This window comes from Ranitomeya imitator, chromosome 4 (assembly GCF_032444005.1).
Source record: "Ranitomeya imitator isolate aRanImi1 chromosome 4, aRanImi1.pri, whole genome shotgun sequence".
Lineage (NCBI taxonomy): Eukaryota > Metazoa > Chordata > Amphibia > Anura > Dendrobatidae > Ranitomeya > Ranitomeya imitator.
Genome location: NC_091285.1, coordinates 58,367,567 through 58,387,072, shown reverse-complemented (window position 1 = coordinate 58,387,072; position 19,506 = coordinate 58,367,567). Strand labels below are relative to the sequence as shown.

The 19,506-nt window shown below is 44.2% G+C and overlaps 1 protein-coding gene across 2 annotated transcripts in view; it reads left to right on the top strand.

Moving 5' to 3' along the window:
* Window positions 1–19,506, top strand: part of SRA1 (steroid receptor RNA activator 1) — a 43,852-nt gene that overhangs the window by 5,880 nt on the left and 18,466 nt on the right. For both annotated transcript variants that reach the window (XM_069763766.1, XM_069763767.1), the window contains one exon: window positions 11,743–11,948. In XM_069763766.1, the coding sequence (XP_069619867.1) occupies window positions 11,743–11,948 (206 nt within the window). The remainder of the gene's footprint in view (window positions 1–11,742; window positions 11,949–19,506) is intronic.

Below are 19,506 nucleotides of genomic sequence, written 5' to 3'. Positions count from 1 at the left end.
GAGACGGGCTCCAACACAGCCGATGGGAAAACTCCAGGTGAGCTTCTGCTACGGCCGGCTCACGCTGCGGAGTCCCCAGAGCCCCCTAATTTGCCAAATAAGGCCAGCGCAACTACCGAGATTGCTCTCGGAGACACGGCCCTCCATAATCAGGCAGGGTCGGGGAGAGGGAGAAAGGAGGAGATCCTGCCCACAACTCTGCCCACAGTGAGCGGCGGCCCCGCTCATAGAGGGCCAAACACAGACCCGGCTACACAGGACAGCACAGGTGAGCCATTGAAACCGGCGGCTCCCACACTGAAGTCCCTGGGGCACTCAGTCTTTTCACCTAGGGCTGGCACGGACACCAGGATAAGAGAGGGTGCCACAGCCCTCCATACACAAACGGGCCAGGGGAGCAAACGAGAGGCAGAAACCCCACCCACTGCCCCACACACAGCTCAAGGAGACACTGCAGCCTGGAATATTAAAAGGCAGGCTGCCAGCCGCTCACTAAAATATGATGCCCCAGTGTTTGTGCCCCAACCCAGACCCCAGATGACAGAGGGGCATAGGGTCAGAGATCCAGAAACAACACCGGCTAGACCGGATGATGAACCACATACAAATCACTACCCTCAAGCTGCACAATTACAGAGACCCAGTGATTATTTTAATCAGGAGGAGGGGGACTACACCAAAGAAGCTACATGCTTTTTCGCCAGTACAGAGGGGGTGAGAGCTACAAAAAGACCTCCCACAGAACTAGATATAGACAATTTGTTAAAAAATTTCTGCGATCGGTTTAACAAAAAAATGGATGAACAATCCCTAATAATAGATAAATTTGCGCTCTTTTTTAATCCGTCAAGCACCGGATCATCTTGCATAAATACAGCATCTGAGGCATCCCCTATAGAGGGTCTATCCTTCCTGCAGCAACACGGTCTGAAACCTTCTGAAACCTTTAAGTGTCCTGCCTGAATTGTAGTTCTGTTCTGCATATTTTGACATCTATCTTTACTACGCTTCCTATGGATTATAGTTATATTTCTTCCCAATAATTAGCTTTGATAATGAGCCAGTTATTTTTGCTGCCCACATTGTCGCAGGGTCACCCAAGGGTGTTCCCGGACTTGATAAGCTACCATACAATATACATCAAGCTTAAAACTCACAACAGGCCTTTGCATTCTAATACCTACTGACTATAGCTTTAAATGCCTACCTAGCGAATCTGCACAAAGTATTACTTATGTCATTTTAATAACCTACTGTGTAATTTCATTCCATATCACTGTTTATACTAATCTACAGTACGATACCTGTTTCCCCTATTGCTATAGGGGTTTATTTTCCCCACCTCCATATCCCAACCTCTCCCTCCCGTCCCTCCCTAATCTACCCTTCCCGGTTAAAAGTTAAAATTCTAATAAAACTTTTGGAAAAGAAAATACTCACTACACTCCTATAAGAATTCCTTAGGCAGTGAAGTTTCTAATATTGGGTCACCTGGGAGAAGTTTCTGCTGTTCTGGCACCCTAGGAGCTCAGTTATAAGAGCCCACAATCTAAACAAACAAAATCTGCAGTCAAGTAGCGCTCCTTGTCATCCGATCCCTGTCATATGCTGAAACAGTAAAATCACATATGGGGTACTGCCACATTCGGTAGAAATTGGATAAAAAATTGTGGGGTGCAATTTCTCCCATTCCCCCTCTTGCAAATTATAAATTTGGTGCTAAAACAGTATTCTAGTGGAAAAACTTTAATTTTTTATTCTCACATCTAAATGTTATAAATTTTTGTGAATCACCTGTAGGTTAAAAATTCTCAGTACACCCTAATTGAATTCCATGAGGGGTCTAGTTTCCAAAATGGGGTCACTTGTGGGGGGTTTCTGCTGTTTCGCATGTCAGAGGCTCTCCAAATGAGACATGGCATTCACAATTTATTCCAGAGAAATAGCGCGCTCTCCTTTCCTCGCCCTGCCATGTTCCCAAACAGAAGTTTTTGACCACATATGGGGTATCATCACGTTCAGGAGAAATTGCGTAACAAATTAAGGGGTCTATTTTCACCTAAGATCCATTGTGAAAATTACAAATTTAGGGCTAAAAGAACATTTTTGTGTGAAGCAAAATGAAAATTTTTCATATGACGACTTAATGTTTTCAAATTCTGTGTAGTACCTGTGGCTTCAAAATGCTCACTGTACCCCTGGATAAAATCCTTCAAGGGTGTAGTTTCCTTCCTTTCCAAAGCCCTGCCGTGTGCCCAAACAGTAATTTTCCCCTACATATGGGCTATAGGCATACTCAGCAGAAATTGCACAACAAATTTTAGGGGCCATTTTCTCCTGTTACCCTTATGAAAATAAAAAAAATGGGGTTAAACATACATTTTTGTGGGAAAAATGTGATTTTTTTTCCACTATTTAAGTACCTTGAGGGTTCAAGGTGCTCACTTGAGAGGTGTAATTTCCAAAATGGGGTCACTTGTGGGGGCTTTCCACTGTTAAGGGACATCGGGGGCTCTCCAAATGCCACATGGCCAGTCAATTTTATGCTTCAAAACTCAAAGGGCACTTCTTCACTTCCAAGCCCTCCAATAGCCAAAAAATTGTTTTCCCCTACATATGGGGTAGCGGCATAGTCAGGATAAATTGAGCACCAAATTTGGGAGCCACTTTTCCTGTTACCCTTGTGAAAATATAACATTTATGGCTAAAACTACAATTTTGTGCGAAAAATGTGGTTTGCCCCTTTCGCAACCAGAGCTCTACAATATAAACTTATGTGGAGCATGTGGGAGTTCAAGGTTCTCACCACACATCTGGATACATTCTTTGAGGGGTCTGGTTTCCAAAATGGGGTTTCTTTTGGGGGGGGGGGGGGGTTTCACTGTTGAGGTACATCAGGGGCTTTTCAAACGCAAGAAGGCGTGTGCCCAAACAATAGTTTTCCCTACTTATGGGTTATCACTGTATTCAGGAGAAATTGCACAACAACTTTTGGGGTCCAATTTCTCCTGTTACCCTTGTGAAAATAAAACATTGCGAGCTAAAAAGCAGGATTTTTGGTTGCTTACCGTAAAATCTGTTTCTTGGAGCCTCCATTGGGGGACACAGGAACCATGGGTGTATGCTGCTGACACTATGCAAATAAAAAAGTTAGCTCCTCCTCTGCAGTGTACACCCCACCGACTGGCATTATACTCTTCAGTTAGTGAGAAAGCAGTAGGAGATAATGAACAAGGTTGAAAAACCATAACCACAAACTTGAGAACTGTAAACGTGAGAACAGTCATAGAATATATAACAGAAACATTGGGAGGGAGCTGTGTCCCCCAATGGAGGCTTCAAGAAACAGATTTTACGGTAAGCAACCAAAAATCCTGTTTTCTTTATCGCCTCTCATTGGGGGACACAGGAACCATGGGACGTCCCAAAGCAGTCCTTAGGGCGGGAAAACAGACTTCCATCAGGTCAAAGGACTCACCACTGCCGCCTGCAAGATCCTTCTGCCTAGGCTGGCGTCCGCCGAAGCGTAGGTATGGACTTTGTAAAATTTGGCGAACATGTGGAAGGAAGACCAAGTTGCCGCTTTGCAAAGCTGTAGGGCGGAAGCCCTGTGGCGCACCGCCCAGGAGGCGCCGACTGCCCGGATAGAGTGAGCCTTAATCCCAGGAGGGGGCACTCTGTTCTTGACCCGGTAAGCCTCCAAAATTGCCATTCTGATCCAGCGAGCAATAGGCACCTTAGAAGCCAGTTGGCCTCTGCGTGTGCCATCAGGAATGACGAAAAGGGAATCCGTCTTCCGGAAAATGGAGGTTCTATCCAGGTAGATCCTCACTGCCCTGACGAGGTCCAGCTTGTTCAACGATCACTCCAGAGGATGAGTCGGAGCTGGACAAAATGAAGGTAGAACGATGTCCTCGTTGAGGTGGAAGGTGGAAAACACCTTAGGAAGAAAGGAAGGTGGGAGCCGGAAGACCACCTTGTCCTGGTGAATGACCAAAAACGGAGGACGGCAAGACAAGGCCGCCAACTTGGAAACGCGGCGAATAGACGTGATGGCCACAAGAAAGGTCACCTTCCAAGATAGAACTGATAGAGAAATCTCCCTAAGGGGCTCAAAGGAAGAAACCCTCAGAACGTCCAGTACCAGGTTTAAACCCCATGCATCCACAGAGGCCCTGTACGGCGGGACAGCGTGGGCTACTCCTTGAAGGAAGGTCTTAGCCTGTGGCCGAGAAGCTAAAGTCTTCTGAAAGAGGATGGAAAGCGCAGAAACCTGGCTCTTCAGGGAGCTAAGAGCCAGGCCCGAATCCAGTCCTGCCTGAAGGAAGACCAAAAGAGAAGGCAGGGAAAAGGTCATAGATGGAACGCGGTTGGACTCGTACCAACGGAAGTAAGCCTTCCAGGTACGGTAGTAGATCCTGGAAGACGAAGGCTTCCGAGCCTGAATCATGGTGTGAATCACCCGGTCCGAAAGGCCGGACGCTCTTAGAACCGCGGTCTCAACAGCCACGCTGTTAAACTGAGCGATCGAGAATTCGGGTGGCAGATCGGACCCTAAGACAGCAGATCGGGCCTGTCTGGAAGGCGCCAGGGAGCGTCCGCGAGAAGGTTGACGAGCTCTGCGAACCAAGCTCTTCTGGGCCAATCCGGGGTGATCAGGATGACCGGCACCCCTTCCGCTTTGATCTTCTTCAACAGTTTGGGAAGTAATGGAAGGGGTGGGAACAGGTAGGGCAGCACGAACTGTGACCAAGGGATGGCCAGAGTGTTGACGCCCACTGCGAGAGGATCGCGAGACCTGGAGACGAACTGCGGAACCTTCCTGTTCATTCGAGACGCCGTGAGATCCACGTCCGGAGTCCCCCATCGAAGACAAAACTGATGGAAGACCTCCGGATGCAAGGACCATTCCCCTGCCGCAAGGCCCTCGCGGCTGAGGAAGTCGGCGGCCCAGTTGTCCACGCCGGGGATATGCACTGCGAATATCACCGGAACTGTTGCCTCTGCCCAAAGGAGGATCTTGGATACCTCGGCAAGGGCCAAGGAGCTCCGGGTCCCCCCTGATGGTTGACATATGCCACAGCCGTGGCGTTGTCCGTCTGGATCCGGACTGGCAGGCCCCTGAGAATCCTTTCCCAGTGGCGGAGGGACAGAAAGATGGCCCGAATTTCGAGGACATTGATTGGCAGAGCTGACTCCTGCGATGACTAACGGCCCTGGACCGTCAGGTGGTGAAAAACCGCACCCCAGCCGAGCAGGCTGGCGTCCGTCGTCACCAACTGCCAGTGAACTGGAAGGAAGTACTTGCCCTGGGAGTAGAGAGGTGACGTCAGCCACCAGTTGAGAGACCGTTTGACCCGAGAAGAGAGTCGGATCGGCCGATCCAGGGAGAAGACAGACCTGTCCCATTGAGACAGAATGGCTAGCTGAATGGGTCGCAAATGAAATTGGGCGAACGGAATCGCTTCCAATGTTGCTACCATCCTCCCCAGAACCTTCACGGCCGATCGGAGGGAGGGAGGCCGAGGACCCTGGAGCAAGCGTATGTCCCGACAAAGGGTGGATCTCTTGTCTTTGGGAAGGAAGACTCTGGTCTGACGAGTGTCGAAGAGCATGCCCAGAAAGATGATGCGCCGAGAAGGAATAAGGCAGGGACTTCTTCTGGTTGACCAGCCACCCGAAATGGGCTAAGGTGTCGAGAACATTGGACAGGCTTTCGTGAGCCTGAGAAAAGGACGGAGCCTTGATGAGGATGTCGTCGAGGTATGGAAATAGGACCAGGCCTCTGACTCTCGAGATGGCCATCAGTGCCGCCATGATCTTCGTGAACACCCTTGGAGCGGTTGCGAGGCCAAACGGCTGGGCGACAAACTGAAAATGTTCCCGGAGCACTGCAAAGCGCAGTGATATCCGGGAAATATCGGGACATGGAGGTAGGCGTCCTGGATGTCTATTGAGCACAGAAATTCCTGGGCCTCCATGGAAGCAATTACTGAACGAAGGGATTCCATCCTGAAGTGTCTCAGACGAACTCTCCTGTTCAGCAATAAGAGGTCCAGAATGGGGCGAACCTTGCCGTCTTTTTTCGGTACACAAAAAGGATCGAGTATAAACCCGTGAACCGTTCCTTTTCTGGGACGGGAACGATTACCCCGGCTTTGAGAAGAGAAGCGATGGCTGCAAAGAAACCCGGAACTAGAGGGGGATCTCTTGGAGGACGGGATTTGAAGAAACGATCCCGGGGTCGTGAAACGAACTTTATCTTGTATCCCGAGGATACAACTTCCCTTACCCATGCGTCTTGAAACTAAGCTAAACTGAAGAGTATAATGCCAGTCGGTGGGGTGTACACTGCAGAGGAGGAGCTAACTTTTTTATTTGCATAGTGTCAGCCTCCTAGTGGCAGCAGCATACACCCATGGTTCCTGTGTCCCCCAATGAGAGGCGATAAAGAAAATAATTTTGAGGAAAGAAAAATGATTTTTTATTTGCATGGCTCTGCGTTATAAACTTCTGTGAAGCACTTGGGGGTTTAAAGTGGTCACCGCACATCTAAATTAGTTCCTTAAGAGGTCTAGTTTCCAAAATGGGGTCACTTGTGGGGGAGCTCCAGTGTTTAGGCACACGAGGGCTCTCCAAACGCGACATGGTGTCCGCTAACGATTGGAGCTAATTTTTAATTCAAAAGTCAAATGGCGCTCCTTCCCTTCCGAGCCCTGCCGTGTCCAAACAGTGGTTTACCCCCACATGTGAGGTATTGATGTACTCAGGAGAAATTGCCCAACAAATTTTAGGATCCATTTTATCCTGTTGCCCATGTGAAAATGAAAAAATTGAGGCTAAAAGAAATTTTTTGTGGGAAAAAAAAGCACTTTTTCTTTTTTACGGATCAATTTGTGAAGCACCTGGGGGTTCAAAGTGCTCACTATGCATCTAGATAAGTTCCTTGGGGGTCTAGTTTCCAAAATGCGATCACTTGTGGGGGAGCACCAATGTTTAGGCACACAGGGGCTCTCCAAATGCGACATGGTGTCCGCTAAAGATTGGAGCCAATTTTTCATTCAAAAAGTCAAATGGCGCTCCTTCCCTTCCGAGCCCTGTCGTGCGCCCAAACAGTGGTTCCCCATCACATATGGGGTATTGGCGTACTCGGGAGAAATTGTATTTACCCATGGGAAAATAAAAAAAAATTGTTGCTAAAAGATTATTTTTGTGACTAATAAGTGAAATGCTCATTTTTTCCTTCCATGTTGCTTCTGCTGCTGTGAAGCACCTGAAGGGTTAATAAACTTCTTGTATGTGGTTTTGAGCACCTTGAGTGGTGTAATTTTTAGAATGATGTCAGTTTTGGGTATTTTCAGCCATATAGACCCCTCAAACTAACTTCAAATGTGAGGTGGATAAAAAAATGGTTTTGTAAATTTTGTTGTAAAAATTAGAAATCGCTGGTCAAATTTTAACCCTTATAACTACCTAGCAAAAAAAAAATTTTGTTTTTAAAATTGTGCTGATGTAAGGTAGACATGTGGGTAATGTTATTTAACTATTTTGTGTCACATAACTCTCTGGTTTAACATTAGGACTACTGGTATTGTCATTTTGACTACTTGCACTTCAGTAGTTCTAGTCGGGGTCACAAGTCCAGTAGTCCTAGTCTTAACAGAATAAAAATTAAAAATTTGAAAATTGCGAAATTTTCACAATTTTCGCCAAATTTCAGATTTTTTTCACAAATAAACGCAAAAATTATCGACCTAAATTTACTACTAACCTGAAGCCCAATATGTCACAAAAAAACAAACTCCGAATCAGCGGGATCCGTTGAAACGTTCCTGAGTTATTACCTCATAAAGGGACACTGGTCAGAATTGCAAAAAACGGCCAGGTCATTAAAGTCAAAATAGGCTGGGTCATGAAGGGGTTAAGGGTGTAAGAATTAAAAGTTTGAAAATTGTGAATTTTTTGCCAAATTTCCTATATTGTCACAAATAAAAGCAAGTCGTATCAAACAAGTGTTACTACTATCATGAAGTACAATATGTCACTAAAAAAAACATTCTCAGAATCAGTGGGATCCATTGAAGTGTTCCAGAGCTATAACCTCATAAAGGGACACTGGTTAGATTTAAAAAATTTGACCTGGTCATTAAGGTAAAAATTGGCTCTGTCACTAACGGGTTGATATACCGAGGCTTTGTTCTAGTGTACTGTCAGTCTCTACAGGAATGAAAAGTAAAACAAGGTAGACAAGTGGCAGGTCATTAATTTCAATGTATGTAAAGAAGCTGCGGAGACACCATCACGTGTTTCTCGACGCAAGCAGTGAATAGCCAGGCCTTTCCCCGGGAAGGAACAACCACGGGAAGGGCAGCATCCTATGAAGGAAAGCCACCTATGCCAAGCATGGTATCCATCCACAGACATCCATAAGGGATGGGGGCAGTGTTCTGGAATCACTGCGTTGAGAAACATGTGATGGTGTCTCCGCGGTGTTGGATGTTTTGGTCTCCCCGAGGCCAATCATCTGTGCCTTTATAGCCTTTTTACTAGGCACTGCTCCTAATAGCCAGATTCCTACTCCACACTGATGAGGGGCAAAAACCCCGAAACAGCTGTCTGTGGATGGATACCATGCTTGGCATAGGTGGCTTTCCTTCATAGGATGCTGCCCTTCCCGTGGTTGTTCCTTCCCGGGGAAAGGCCTGGCTATTCACTGCTTGCGTCGAGAAACACGTGATGGTGTCTCCGCAGCTTCTTTACATGCATCTGCATATTTCCCATAAGGGATGGGGGCAGTGTTCTGGAATCACTGCGTTGAGAAACACGTGATGGTGTCTCCGCGGTGTTGGATGTTTTGGTCTCCCCGAGGCCAATCATCTGTGTCTTTATATATTAATTTCAATGTAAACCTGGTGCTATAGAGCTTTATTTTTTTTTTCTTTTTCTGGGGATTTTCCAGATATATATATAGCGAGGACATTGATGTATGATGGGGAGTGACACAAAAGACTGCAGTGACTTTTTTTTTTAGCTGTTCCTAAAACCATTTTGATGGAATTTCTCCAGTTTCAGAAAACTGGACTCAGAATGCTGTAAAATACCTACAATAACAAGCAGAGAAGGTACTCACCCTCCCCAGGTCAAGCTTTCCGCATCTTGGTTTTCTGACTTCATGACTACAGCGCACATCACTGCTGTGACGAATTACTGATCTCAGTGATTGGTTATAGTGGTGACGCGAGCTGTCAAAGTGACATCAGCACTGCTGCCAGAACACTGAGACTGGAGCAGTGGCGGAAGGTGGCATCGGGCCTGGGGAGGGTGAGTACCCATTCTGTGTGTTATTTAAGGTATTTTAGAGTGTTTGGGGTCCACCTCCACTGTAAGTTGAAAACCTCTTTAACCCCTTACCGGCATCGGACGTACTATACCGTCCGATGCCGGCTCCCCTGCTTTGATGCAGGGCTCCGCGGTGAGCCCGCACCAAAGCCGGGACATGTCAGCTGTTTTGAACAGCTGACATGTGCCCGTAATAGGCGCGGGCAGAATCGCGATTTGCCCGCACCTATTAACTAGTTAAATGCCGCTGTCAAACGCAGACAGCGGCATTTAACTACCGCTTCCGGCCGGGCGGCCGGAAATGACGTCATCGCCGACCCCCGTCACATGTCCGGGGGTCGGCGATGCGTCTCCATTGTAGCCATAGAGGTCCTTGAGACCTCTATGGTTACTGATTGCCCGTCGCTGTGAGCGCCACCCTGTGGTCGGCGCTCACAGCACACGTGCAATTCTGCTACATAGCAGCGATCAGCAGATCGCTGCTATGTAGCAGAGCCGATCGGCTTGTGCCTGCTTCTAGCCTCTCATGGAGGCTATTGAAGCATGGCAAAAGTTAAAAAAAAAAAAGTTTAAAAAAATGTGAAAAAAATAAAAAAAAACATAAAAGTTTAAATCACCCCCCTTTCGCCCCAATCAAAATAAATCAATAAAAAAAAATATCAAATCTACGCATATTTGGTATCGCCGCGCTCAGAATTGCCCGATCTATCAAATAAAAAAAAGTATTAACCTGATCGCTAAACAGCGTAGCGGGAAAAAAACTCGAAACGCCAGAATTACATTTTTTTGGTCGCCGCGACATTGCATTAAAATGTAATAACGGGCGATCAAAAGAACGTATCTGCACCGAAATGCTATCATTAAAAACGTCATCTCGGCACGCAAAAAATAAGCCCTCAACCGACCCCAGATCACGAAAAATGGAGACGCTACGAGTATCGGAAAATGGCGCAATTTTTTTTTTTTTTTTTTAGCAAAGTTTGGAATTTTTTTTCACCACTTAGATAAAAAATAACCTAGTCATGTTTGGTGTCTATGAACTCGTAATGACCTGGAGAATCATAATGGCAGGTCATTTTTAGCATTTAGTGAACCTAGCAAAAAAGCCAAACAAAAAACCAATGTGGGATTGCACTTTTTTTGCAATTTCACCGCACTTGGAATTTTTTTCCCGTTTTCTAGTACACGACATGCTAAAACCAATGATGTCGTTCAAAAGTACAACTCGTCCCGCAAAAAATAAGCCCTCACATGGCCAAATTGACGGAAAAATAAAAAAGTTATGGCTCTGGGAAGGAGGGGAGCGAAAAACGAACACGGAAAAACGAAAAATCCCCTGGTCATGAAGGGGTTAAGGAAGTCTTTTTGCACAGTGCCTTTTGTGGCCGGGGCTTCAGAAGAGACAGTGATATTCACTATATGCAGCGGCCAAACGATCACATGTTAAAAATAAAGATAATAAAGACTGCTCTGTCAAAATATAAAAATTAATAACCCAAATGGTAAACACCATAAGCGGCAAAACTTCAAGGACGGCAAAATTACTTTTTTTGTTAGTCACTTCAGTACCACAAAAAATGCTGTAACCGGCGATCAAAACATCATATTTATTTCAAAATGGTATCAATAAAAACGATGTCTCGCCCTGTAAAAAATAAGCCTTCACTCAGCTTCATGCACCTGAAAAATGAAAACATTATGGGTCTCGGAAAATGGTGACACGACCCCAACAATTTTTTTTTCACCACTAAATAATAATAAGACTGAACATTTTTGGTATCGCCGTAATCGTACTGATGAGCAGAATCATATTGCAAATTTTGTTCACCGTAAGAATAAATAATGTTAGAATTGCATTTTTTTTTTTTTTTGCAACTTGAAGCTGGTTACAGAGGCACACTGCGCCCGTCTGGAAGCGAAGAAGCTCTGTTCAGATGGCTGATCTTCAGCTCCTCTGTGGACATCAGCTTTCTTTTTTTCCCGGACATGCACAGTGTGCCTCTATGGTCGGGAATCGTACACCTGGCTGGAGAGGTGCAATGACGTGTCGGCAAGAAAGTCACACGTACGTGTCAGCTCTTGCAGATCAGGTCTACAAGTCCTCAGGGGCGTGATAACATGCTGAGCGGGACCACTAGTCTGGGGAAACTATTGACTAGTCAAATGGAAATTTACATATTAAAAACAGACTGTACAAACTGGTGGGTTGGAGGTTATGGGGGACCTGTCGAGTTTCCTTTATTGCATATTAACCAGAAAAAAAAGCTGAAAGGGATGATCTCATCCTAGCTTATTGTTGGAATATGACAATAACATAGATATTGTTAGGAATAGGTCAGCATTTTTCTGTCATTGTTTGTGTTGAATAAGATTTTCATCATTCTTTATTTTTCTTCATTTTAGTTCCTCCGGCACAGTCACTTTCCAGCCCACCATTGATGCCCCCAGCTTCTTCCAGTAATATTGGTCCTCCACCTATAGGACAGATGAAAAGTATAGATCACTCCAAGCAGTGTTCCACTGACACAGAAGCCGGGGGTCCCATTGACATTAAGGACGTTCTGACCCCATTGAATCAAACACTTGGAGACTGCAAAGATTCAGTTAAGGTGACTAAAGCTGTAGAAATTGAATTTTCATCCCAGATTTGAAACCTTTTTACATGTGTGTCATCATCTTTGTTGGTTGATCATAAAACTCAATGGGCCCTATTTGAAGCTTTTACAGCGGTAATCTGGTATGAAAAGCTTTGAAAAGTGATATAACTTTTGTCACAACTTACAGCTGCACTAAAGTTATGCAACTTTTGGCCTTCTCACATTATTTTCACCTACCTCTGACAAAGTGGGTGGAGCGAGAGAGTGGCAACTGCGGCTCGTCAAATTCATGACAAATGGGAGTGTTCACTATGCCACAAATCTTTCTTCAGCAGGGACATTAAGGCCTCATTCACATGTCTGTGTCTCCAGTATGTGAGGTGACAGTTTTCACACTTACCGGAGACACTGACACACGTAGACCCATTCAAATGAATTAGTCTGTGCACATTATACAAAAAAAGGTTGCACTCTATCCTGCCAAAGCATGTCGAATATGAAATATGAGTAGCAAAATGGCTTTTTGAACATTAGGAAAAATATTTGTGAGACGCTTTGCACAGAATTTGGCCAAATAGTGTGAGCCCATCAACCATCGTCAAGGTGGTCTCATTATTCTGATGGGTCCCTGACCTCCCTGTCCAAATGTGAACACTTACCGAAAGCTAATGTCTGCATGCTTGGGTGAATGTGGACACCTCTCTCAGTAAAGCCTACATATGGGTTGGCTTGAACCAAGTGTGATTAAATGCAATTAAAAACCACATGGTGAAAGGAGGAGTGCTCAGTCAGTAAGCGAACATAGAAATGACAGAAAAACGACTGGCACATCCAAACTAGTGTGAATAGGTGCATACCAGGAGCAGCTACCTCCATATACAATATACAAAAAAAGGTTGCACTCTATCATGGGTCTGTGCACATATCAGTGTGTTTCCACGGACCGTATCCTTATGGTGCATAGACAAACACACAAGAAATAGACCAAAAAGAAGGGGATCACCCAAGGCAATGGATTACACATAAAAAAATACAAATTTTATTGATAAACACCAATGGTCACAGAAAAAACTTCATGGAGCACACAATTAAAAACATTTAAAATTGGTCACACATGTGACCTACACAAAATAACAAGTGGCCCGTAATGGAGCCCTCCCCCTTAACACAAACACTCCCCAGACAAAATACAAAGGCTAGTTTTAATAGGCACAGTGAAGATGTCTGCATGAACAGCAATCCTGAGCTATCAGGTAACGTATCACTGCCTTGAAGATATAGTTATATCTGTTAAATATCAGTACATGAATGATTATTACCGGCAGGCTGAGCTAAATACCATAGCAGATCAAATATAAGTAACCAAAACCTATTGTAATTAAGCCTGACATAAACAGAAAGGCTTGTGGGAACCCATATACTGTGTTAGATTGAATTCCTTTCAGACCAACAAAATTAACAAGTAAGTGTGCTCTCAGAAAGTACACAATGACATATTATGCTGGTTTGATCACATAAAGGTTCCACTAAGCTAGTTAAACAGGGTATAGAAACCATTGTGCTACAATACAGAAAATCCCCATGATAAGGAATATTAGGCTATGTGCACACGTTGCGGTTTTTACCGCGGAACCGCGGCAATTTTGATGCTGCGGGTCCGCAACAGTTTCCATTGCGTTTACAGTAACCTGTAAACCCTATGGAAACTGCAAACCGCTGTGCACATGCTGCGGGAAAAACCACGCAGAAACGCAGCGCTTTATAACCCGCAGCATGTCACTTCTTTGTGCAGAATCGCAGCGATTCTTTACCCATAGAAATGCATTGATCCGCTTACTTCCCGCATGGGGCTGTGCCCACCATGCAGGAAGTAAGCGGATAATGTAAAAATGCTGTTCACAGCCTGTGCTGAGCCCTGGGGAGTATTGGCAGTAGGAGCAGAGACCCGACGCGTGTCGCCACAACAGTGACGAAGCCACTAAACTTTTATCATCATGCACAAGATACAAATGTAGCATGACAAAAACGCAGCAAAAAGCGTAAGAAAAATCAAGCAAAACTGGCTTTTTTTCCTGCAGCTTCTTTTCTGCCAAGAGAGCAGGTTTGCTGCAGAAGAAAATACACTAAAAAAATGCGTAGTGTGAATATAGCCTTAGCTCACATCATTCCAAATTTCTTTTCAGTACTAGAAAATGAAATCAGAAGCAAAGATAGATTTATCACAATGTGGACAAAAATTACACCAGATAGATCCTATTGACTTCTAATGGGACCCGTCAGGTTAACGTTGTGGTATCCATAGTTTAAAACACAAAAGTTCAGTTAAAAATGATGCAATTTGCTCCACGACTGGTTAACAGATGTCGCAGTGGATTTTAAAACATTTTAGAAGACGCTGAGTATCTCATCTTCTGCTTTGTATTGTAAGCTAGTGTTTTCTGCCTATACATTGCATTTTTTTCAATTTAGAAATGTATTAATGAATGGACAACGTGGCATGTGACACAGTAACAGCCAGCAATGATTGGTGTGTACAGTGACCTTCCTCTGTGCCGAGGCTTAGCTAGGGGTTTGGTTCAGGGGGGCCAGACTTCTGAGTGAGCCCCTAACCAGGTAACCACATTTACAGCTACAATGGCGCAGCCTCAGGGTATGTGCACACGTACAGTTTTTATCGTGCTAAAAACGCTATAAAAACTCATTAACCCCTCTGTGACCTTAGACGTACTATCCCGTCGAGGTGCCCTGGGCTTATCTGACCCTGGACGGGATAGTACGTCATAGCCGATCGGCCGCGCTCACGGGGGGAGCGCGGCCGATCGCGGCCGGGTGTCAGCTGCTTATCGCAGCTGACATCCGGCACTATGTGCCAGGAGCGGTCACGGACCGCCCCCGGCACATTAACCCCTGGCACACCGCGATCAAAGATGATCGCGATGTGCCGGCGGTGCAGGGAAGCACCGCGCAGGGAGGGGGCTCCCTGCGGGCTTCCCTGAGACCCCCGGAGCAACGCGATGTGATCGCGTTGCTGCGAGGGTCTCCCCTCCCTCCCTGCTCCCTCCAGCCCCGGATCCAAGATGGCCGCGGATCCGGGTCCTGCAGGGAGGGAGGTGGCTTCACAGAGCCTGCTCAGAGCAGGCACTGTGAAGGCTGCAGCGCTGCATGTCAGATCAGTGATCTGACAGAGTGCTGTGCAAACTGTCAGATCACTGATCTGTGATGTCCCCCCCTGGGACAAAGTAAAAAAGTAAAAAAAAAAATTTCCAAATGTGTAAAAAAAATTAAAAAAAATATTCCAAAATAATGAAAAAAAAAAAAATATTATTCCCATAAATACATTTCTTCATCTAAATAAAAAAAAAAAACCAATAAAAGTACACATATTTAGTATCGCCGCGTCCGTAACGACCCGACCTATAAAACTGTCCCACTAGTTAACCCCTTCAGTAAACACCGTAAGAAAAAAAAAAAAAAAACGAGGCAAAAAACAACGCTTTATTATCATACCGCCGAACAAAAAGTGGAATAACACGCGATCAAAAGGACAGATATAAATAACCATGGTACCGCTGAAAGCGTCATATTGTCCCGCAAAAAAAGAGCCGCCATACAGCATCATCAGCAAAAAAATAAAAAAGTTATAGTCCTGAGAATAAAGCGATGCAAAAATAATTATTTTTTCTGTAAAATAGTTTTTATCTTATAAAAGCACCAAACCATAAAAAAATGATATAAATGAGGTATCGCTGTAATCGTACTGACCCGAAGAATAAAACTGATTTATCAATTTTACCAAACGCGGAACGGTATAAACGCCTCCCCCAATAGAAATTCATGAATAGCTGGCTTTTGGTCATTCTTCCTCACAAAAATCGGAATAAAAAGCGATAAAAAAATGTCACGTGCCCAAAAATGTTTTCAATAAAAACGTCAACTCGTCCCGCAAAAAACAAGACCTCACATGACTCTGTGGACCAAAATATGGAAAAATTATAGCTCTCAAAATGTGGTATTGCAAAAAATATTTTTTGCAATAAAAAGGGTCTTTCAGTGTGTGACGGCTGCCAATCATAAAAATCCGCTAAAAAACTCGCTATAAAAGTAAATCAAACCCCCCTTCATCACCCCCTTAGTTAGGGAAAAATAAAAAAAAATGTATTTATTTCCATTTTCCCATTAGGGCTAGGGTTAGGGCTAGGGTTAGGGCTAGGGCTAGGGTTAGGGCTAGGGTTAGGGCTAGGGTTAGGGCTAGGGCTAGGGTTAGGGCTAGGGTTAGGGCTAGGGCTAGGGCTAGGGTTAGGGCTAGGGTTAGGGTTAGGGTTGGGGCTACAGTTAGGGTTGGGGCTAAAGTTAGGGTTAGGGTTTAGATTACATTTACAGTTGGGAATAGGGTTGGGATTAGGGTTAGGGGTGTGTCAGGGTTAGAGGTGTGGTTAGGGTTACCGTTGGAATTAGGGTTAGGGGTGTGTTTAGATTAGGGTTTCAGTTATAATTGGGGGGTTTCCACTGTTTCGGCACATCAGGGGCTCTCCAAACACGACATGGCGTCCGATCTCAATTCCAGCCAATTCTGCGTTGAAAAAGTAAAACAGTGCTCCTTCCCTTCCGAGCTCTCCTGTGTGCCCAAACAGCGGTTTACCCCAACATATGGGGTATCAGCGTACTCAGGACAAATTGGACAACAACTTTTGTGGACCAATTTCTCCTGTTACCCTTGGGAAAATACAAAACTGGGGGCTAAAAAATAATTTTTGTGGGAAAACAAAAAGATTTTTTATTTTCACGGCTCTGCGTTATAAACTGTAGTGAAACACTTGGGGGTTCAAAGTTCTCACAACACATCTAGATAAGTTCATTGAGGGGTCTAGTTTCCAATATGGGGTCACTTGTGGGGGGTTTCTACTGTTTAGGTACATTAGGGGCTCTGCAAACGCAATGTGACGCCTGCAGACCAATCCATCTAAGTCTGCATTCCAAATGATGCTCCTTCCCTTCCGAGCCCTCCCATGCGCCCAAACGGTGGTCCCCCCCCACATATCGGGTATCAGCGTACTCAGGACAAATTGGACAACAACATTTAGGGTCCAATTTCTCCTGCTAACCTTGGAAAAATACAAAACTGGGGGCTAAAATATAATTTTTGTGGAAAAAAAAATTTTTTTTATTTGCATGGCTCTGCGTTATAAACTGTAGTGAAATACTTGGGGGTTCAAAGCTCTCACAACACATCAAGATGAGTTCCTTAGGGGGTCTACTTTCCAAAATGGTGTCACTTGTGGGGGGTTTCTACTGTTTAGGTACATTAGGGGCTCTGCAAACGCAATGTGACGCCTGCAGACCATTCCATCTAAGTCTGCATTCCAAATGGCGCTACTTCCCTTCTGAACCCTCCCATGCGCCCAAACGGTGGTTCCCCCCCACATATGGGGTATCAGCGTACTCAGGACAAATTGGACAACAACATTTAGGGTCCAATTTCTCCTGCTAACCTTGGAAAAATACAAAACTGGGGGCTAAAATTATAATTTTTGTGGAAAAAAAAATATTTTTTATTTGCATGGCTCTGCGTTATAAACTGTAGTGAAATACTTGGGGGTTCAAAGCTCTCACAACACATCAAGATGAGTTCCTTAGGGGGTCTACTTTCCAAAATGGTGTCACTTGTGGGGGGTTTCAATGTTTAGGCACATCAGTGGCTCTCCAAACGCAACATGGCGTCCCATCTCAATTCCTGTCAATTTTGCATTGAAAAGTCAAATAGCGCTCCTTCCCTTGCGAGCTCTCCCATGCGCCCAAACAGTGGTTTACTGCCACATATGGGGTATCAGCGTACTCAGGACAAATTGGACAACAACTTTTTGGGTCCAATTTCTCCTGTTACCCTTGGTAAAATAAAACAAATTGGAGCTGAAGTAAATTTTTTGTGTAAAAAAGTTAAATGTTCATTTTTATTTAAACATTCCAAAAATTCCTATTAAACACCTGAAGGGTTAATAAACTTCTTGAATGTGGTTTTGAGCACCTTGAGGGGTGCAGTTTTTAGAATGGTGTCACACTTGGGCATTTTCTATCATATAGACCCCTCAAAATGACTTCAAATGAGACGTGGTCCCTAAAAAAAAATGGTGTTGTAAAAATGAGAAATTGCTGGTCAACTTTTAACCCTTATAACTCCCTAACAAAAAAAAAAATTGGTTCCAAAATTATGCTGATGTAAAGGAGACATGTGGGAAATGTTACTTATTAAGTATTTTGTGTGACATATCTCTGTGATTTAATTGCATAAAAATTCAAAGTTTGAAAATTGCGAAATTTTCGCCAAATTTCCGTTTTTTTCACAAATAAACGCAGGTACTATCAAAGAAATTTTACCACTATCATGAAGTACAATATGTCACGAGAAAACAATGTCAGAATCACCAGGATCCGTTGAAGCGTTTCGGAGTTATAACCTCATAAAGGGACAGTGGTCAGAATTGTAAAAATTGGCCTGGTCATTAACGTGCAAACCACCCTTGGGGGTAAAGGGGTTAAAAACGCATACATTATGCATTCTATCATTTAGGATGCATTCTGCATGTTTTGTGCACATGGATGTGTTTTTTTCCGTGAAAAAAACGCATCGCGGTAAAAAAATGAGCATGTTCATTATTTTTTGCGGATTTTCTGCGTTTTTCCCGCAATTCTATGCATTTGGGAAAAAACGCGGTAAAATCGCGGTAAAAACACATGTGGATTTCTGGCAGAAATGTCCGGTTTTTGTCAGGAAAATTTCTGCAAGAAATCCTAATGTGTGCACATACCCTAAGTGTGGGAATAGGGGCGCCTCAGCAGATCACCAGGCGGCTACTGAAAGTAAATCGCTATACAAAGACCAACACAGATATTACCGCCATATGGTGACCAGTCCTACTGAGAGCAGGAACTGACACGCTTCCTCCCTGTGTGCCAGAGACTGATCTAATACCCTGCAATGCAGAGTATTAGATCAGCGATCAGGACAGGGACAGTTGATGTTCCATCCTGGAACAAAGTTAAAAAAAAAAAAAAAACTATGAAAAGTTGTAAAAATATATTTAAAAAAAAAAATCACAATATAAAGAACAAAAAATATTTATCCAAGTCCAAAAATCAGAGGCAGCACATATATATATATATATATATTTATGGAAAAACTAAAATAAACAAAGTATACATTTGATATCGCTGCGTCCAGAACAACCCGACTTAAAAAACTGTCACACTAATTAACCCCTACAGCGAACACCATAAAAAAATTTTTTTTGAAAAGTGGCAAAAACTGCTTTCTCATTATAACGCCGAAAAAAGGAATAAAACACGATTAAAAAGTCGAATGTAAATAAAAATGGTGTGCCTGAAAACATCATTTTGTCCTGCAAAAACAAGCCGCCACACAGCTCCATCAGTGGAAAAATAAAAAAGCTATAGCTCTCCGAGTAAAGCGATGCAAAAATAATTTATTTTTACAAAATTGTTTTAACTGTTTTTAACCCCTTCCCGACCTCCGCCGTACATACTGCAGAGGTTGGGTCCCCTGCTTTGATGTGGG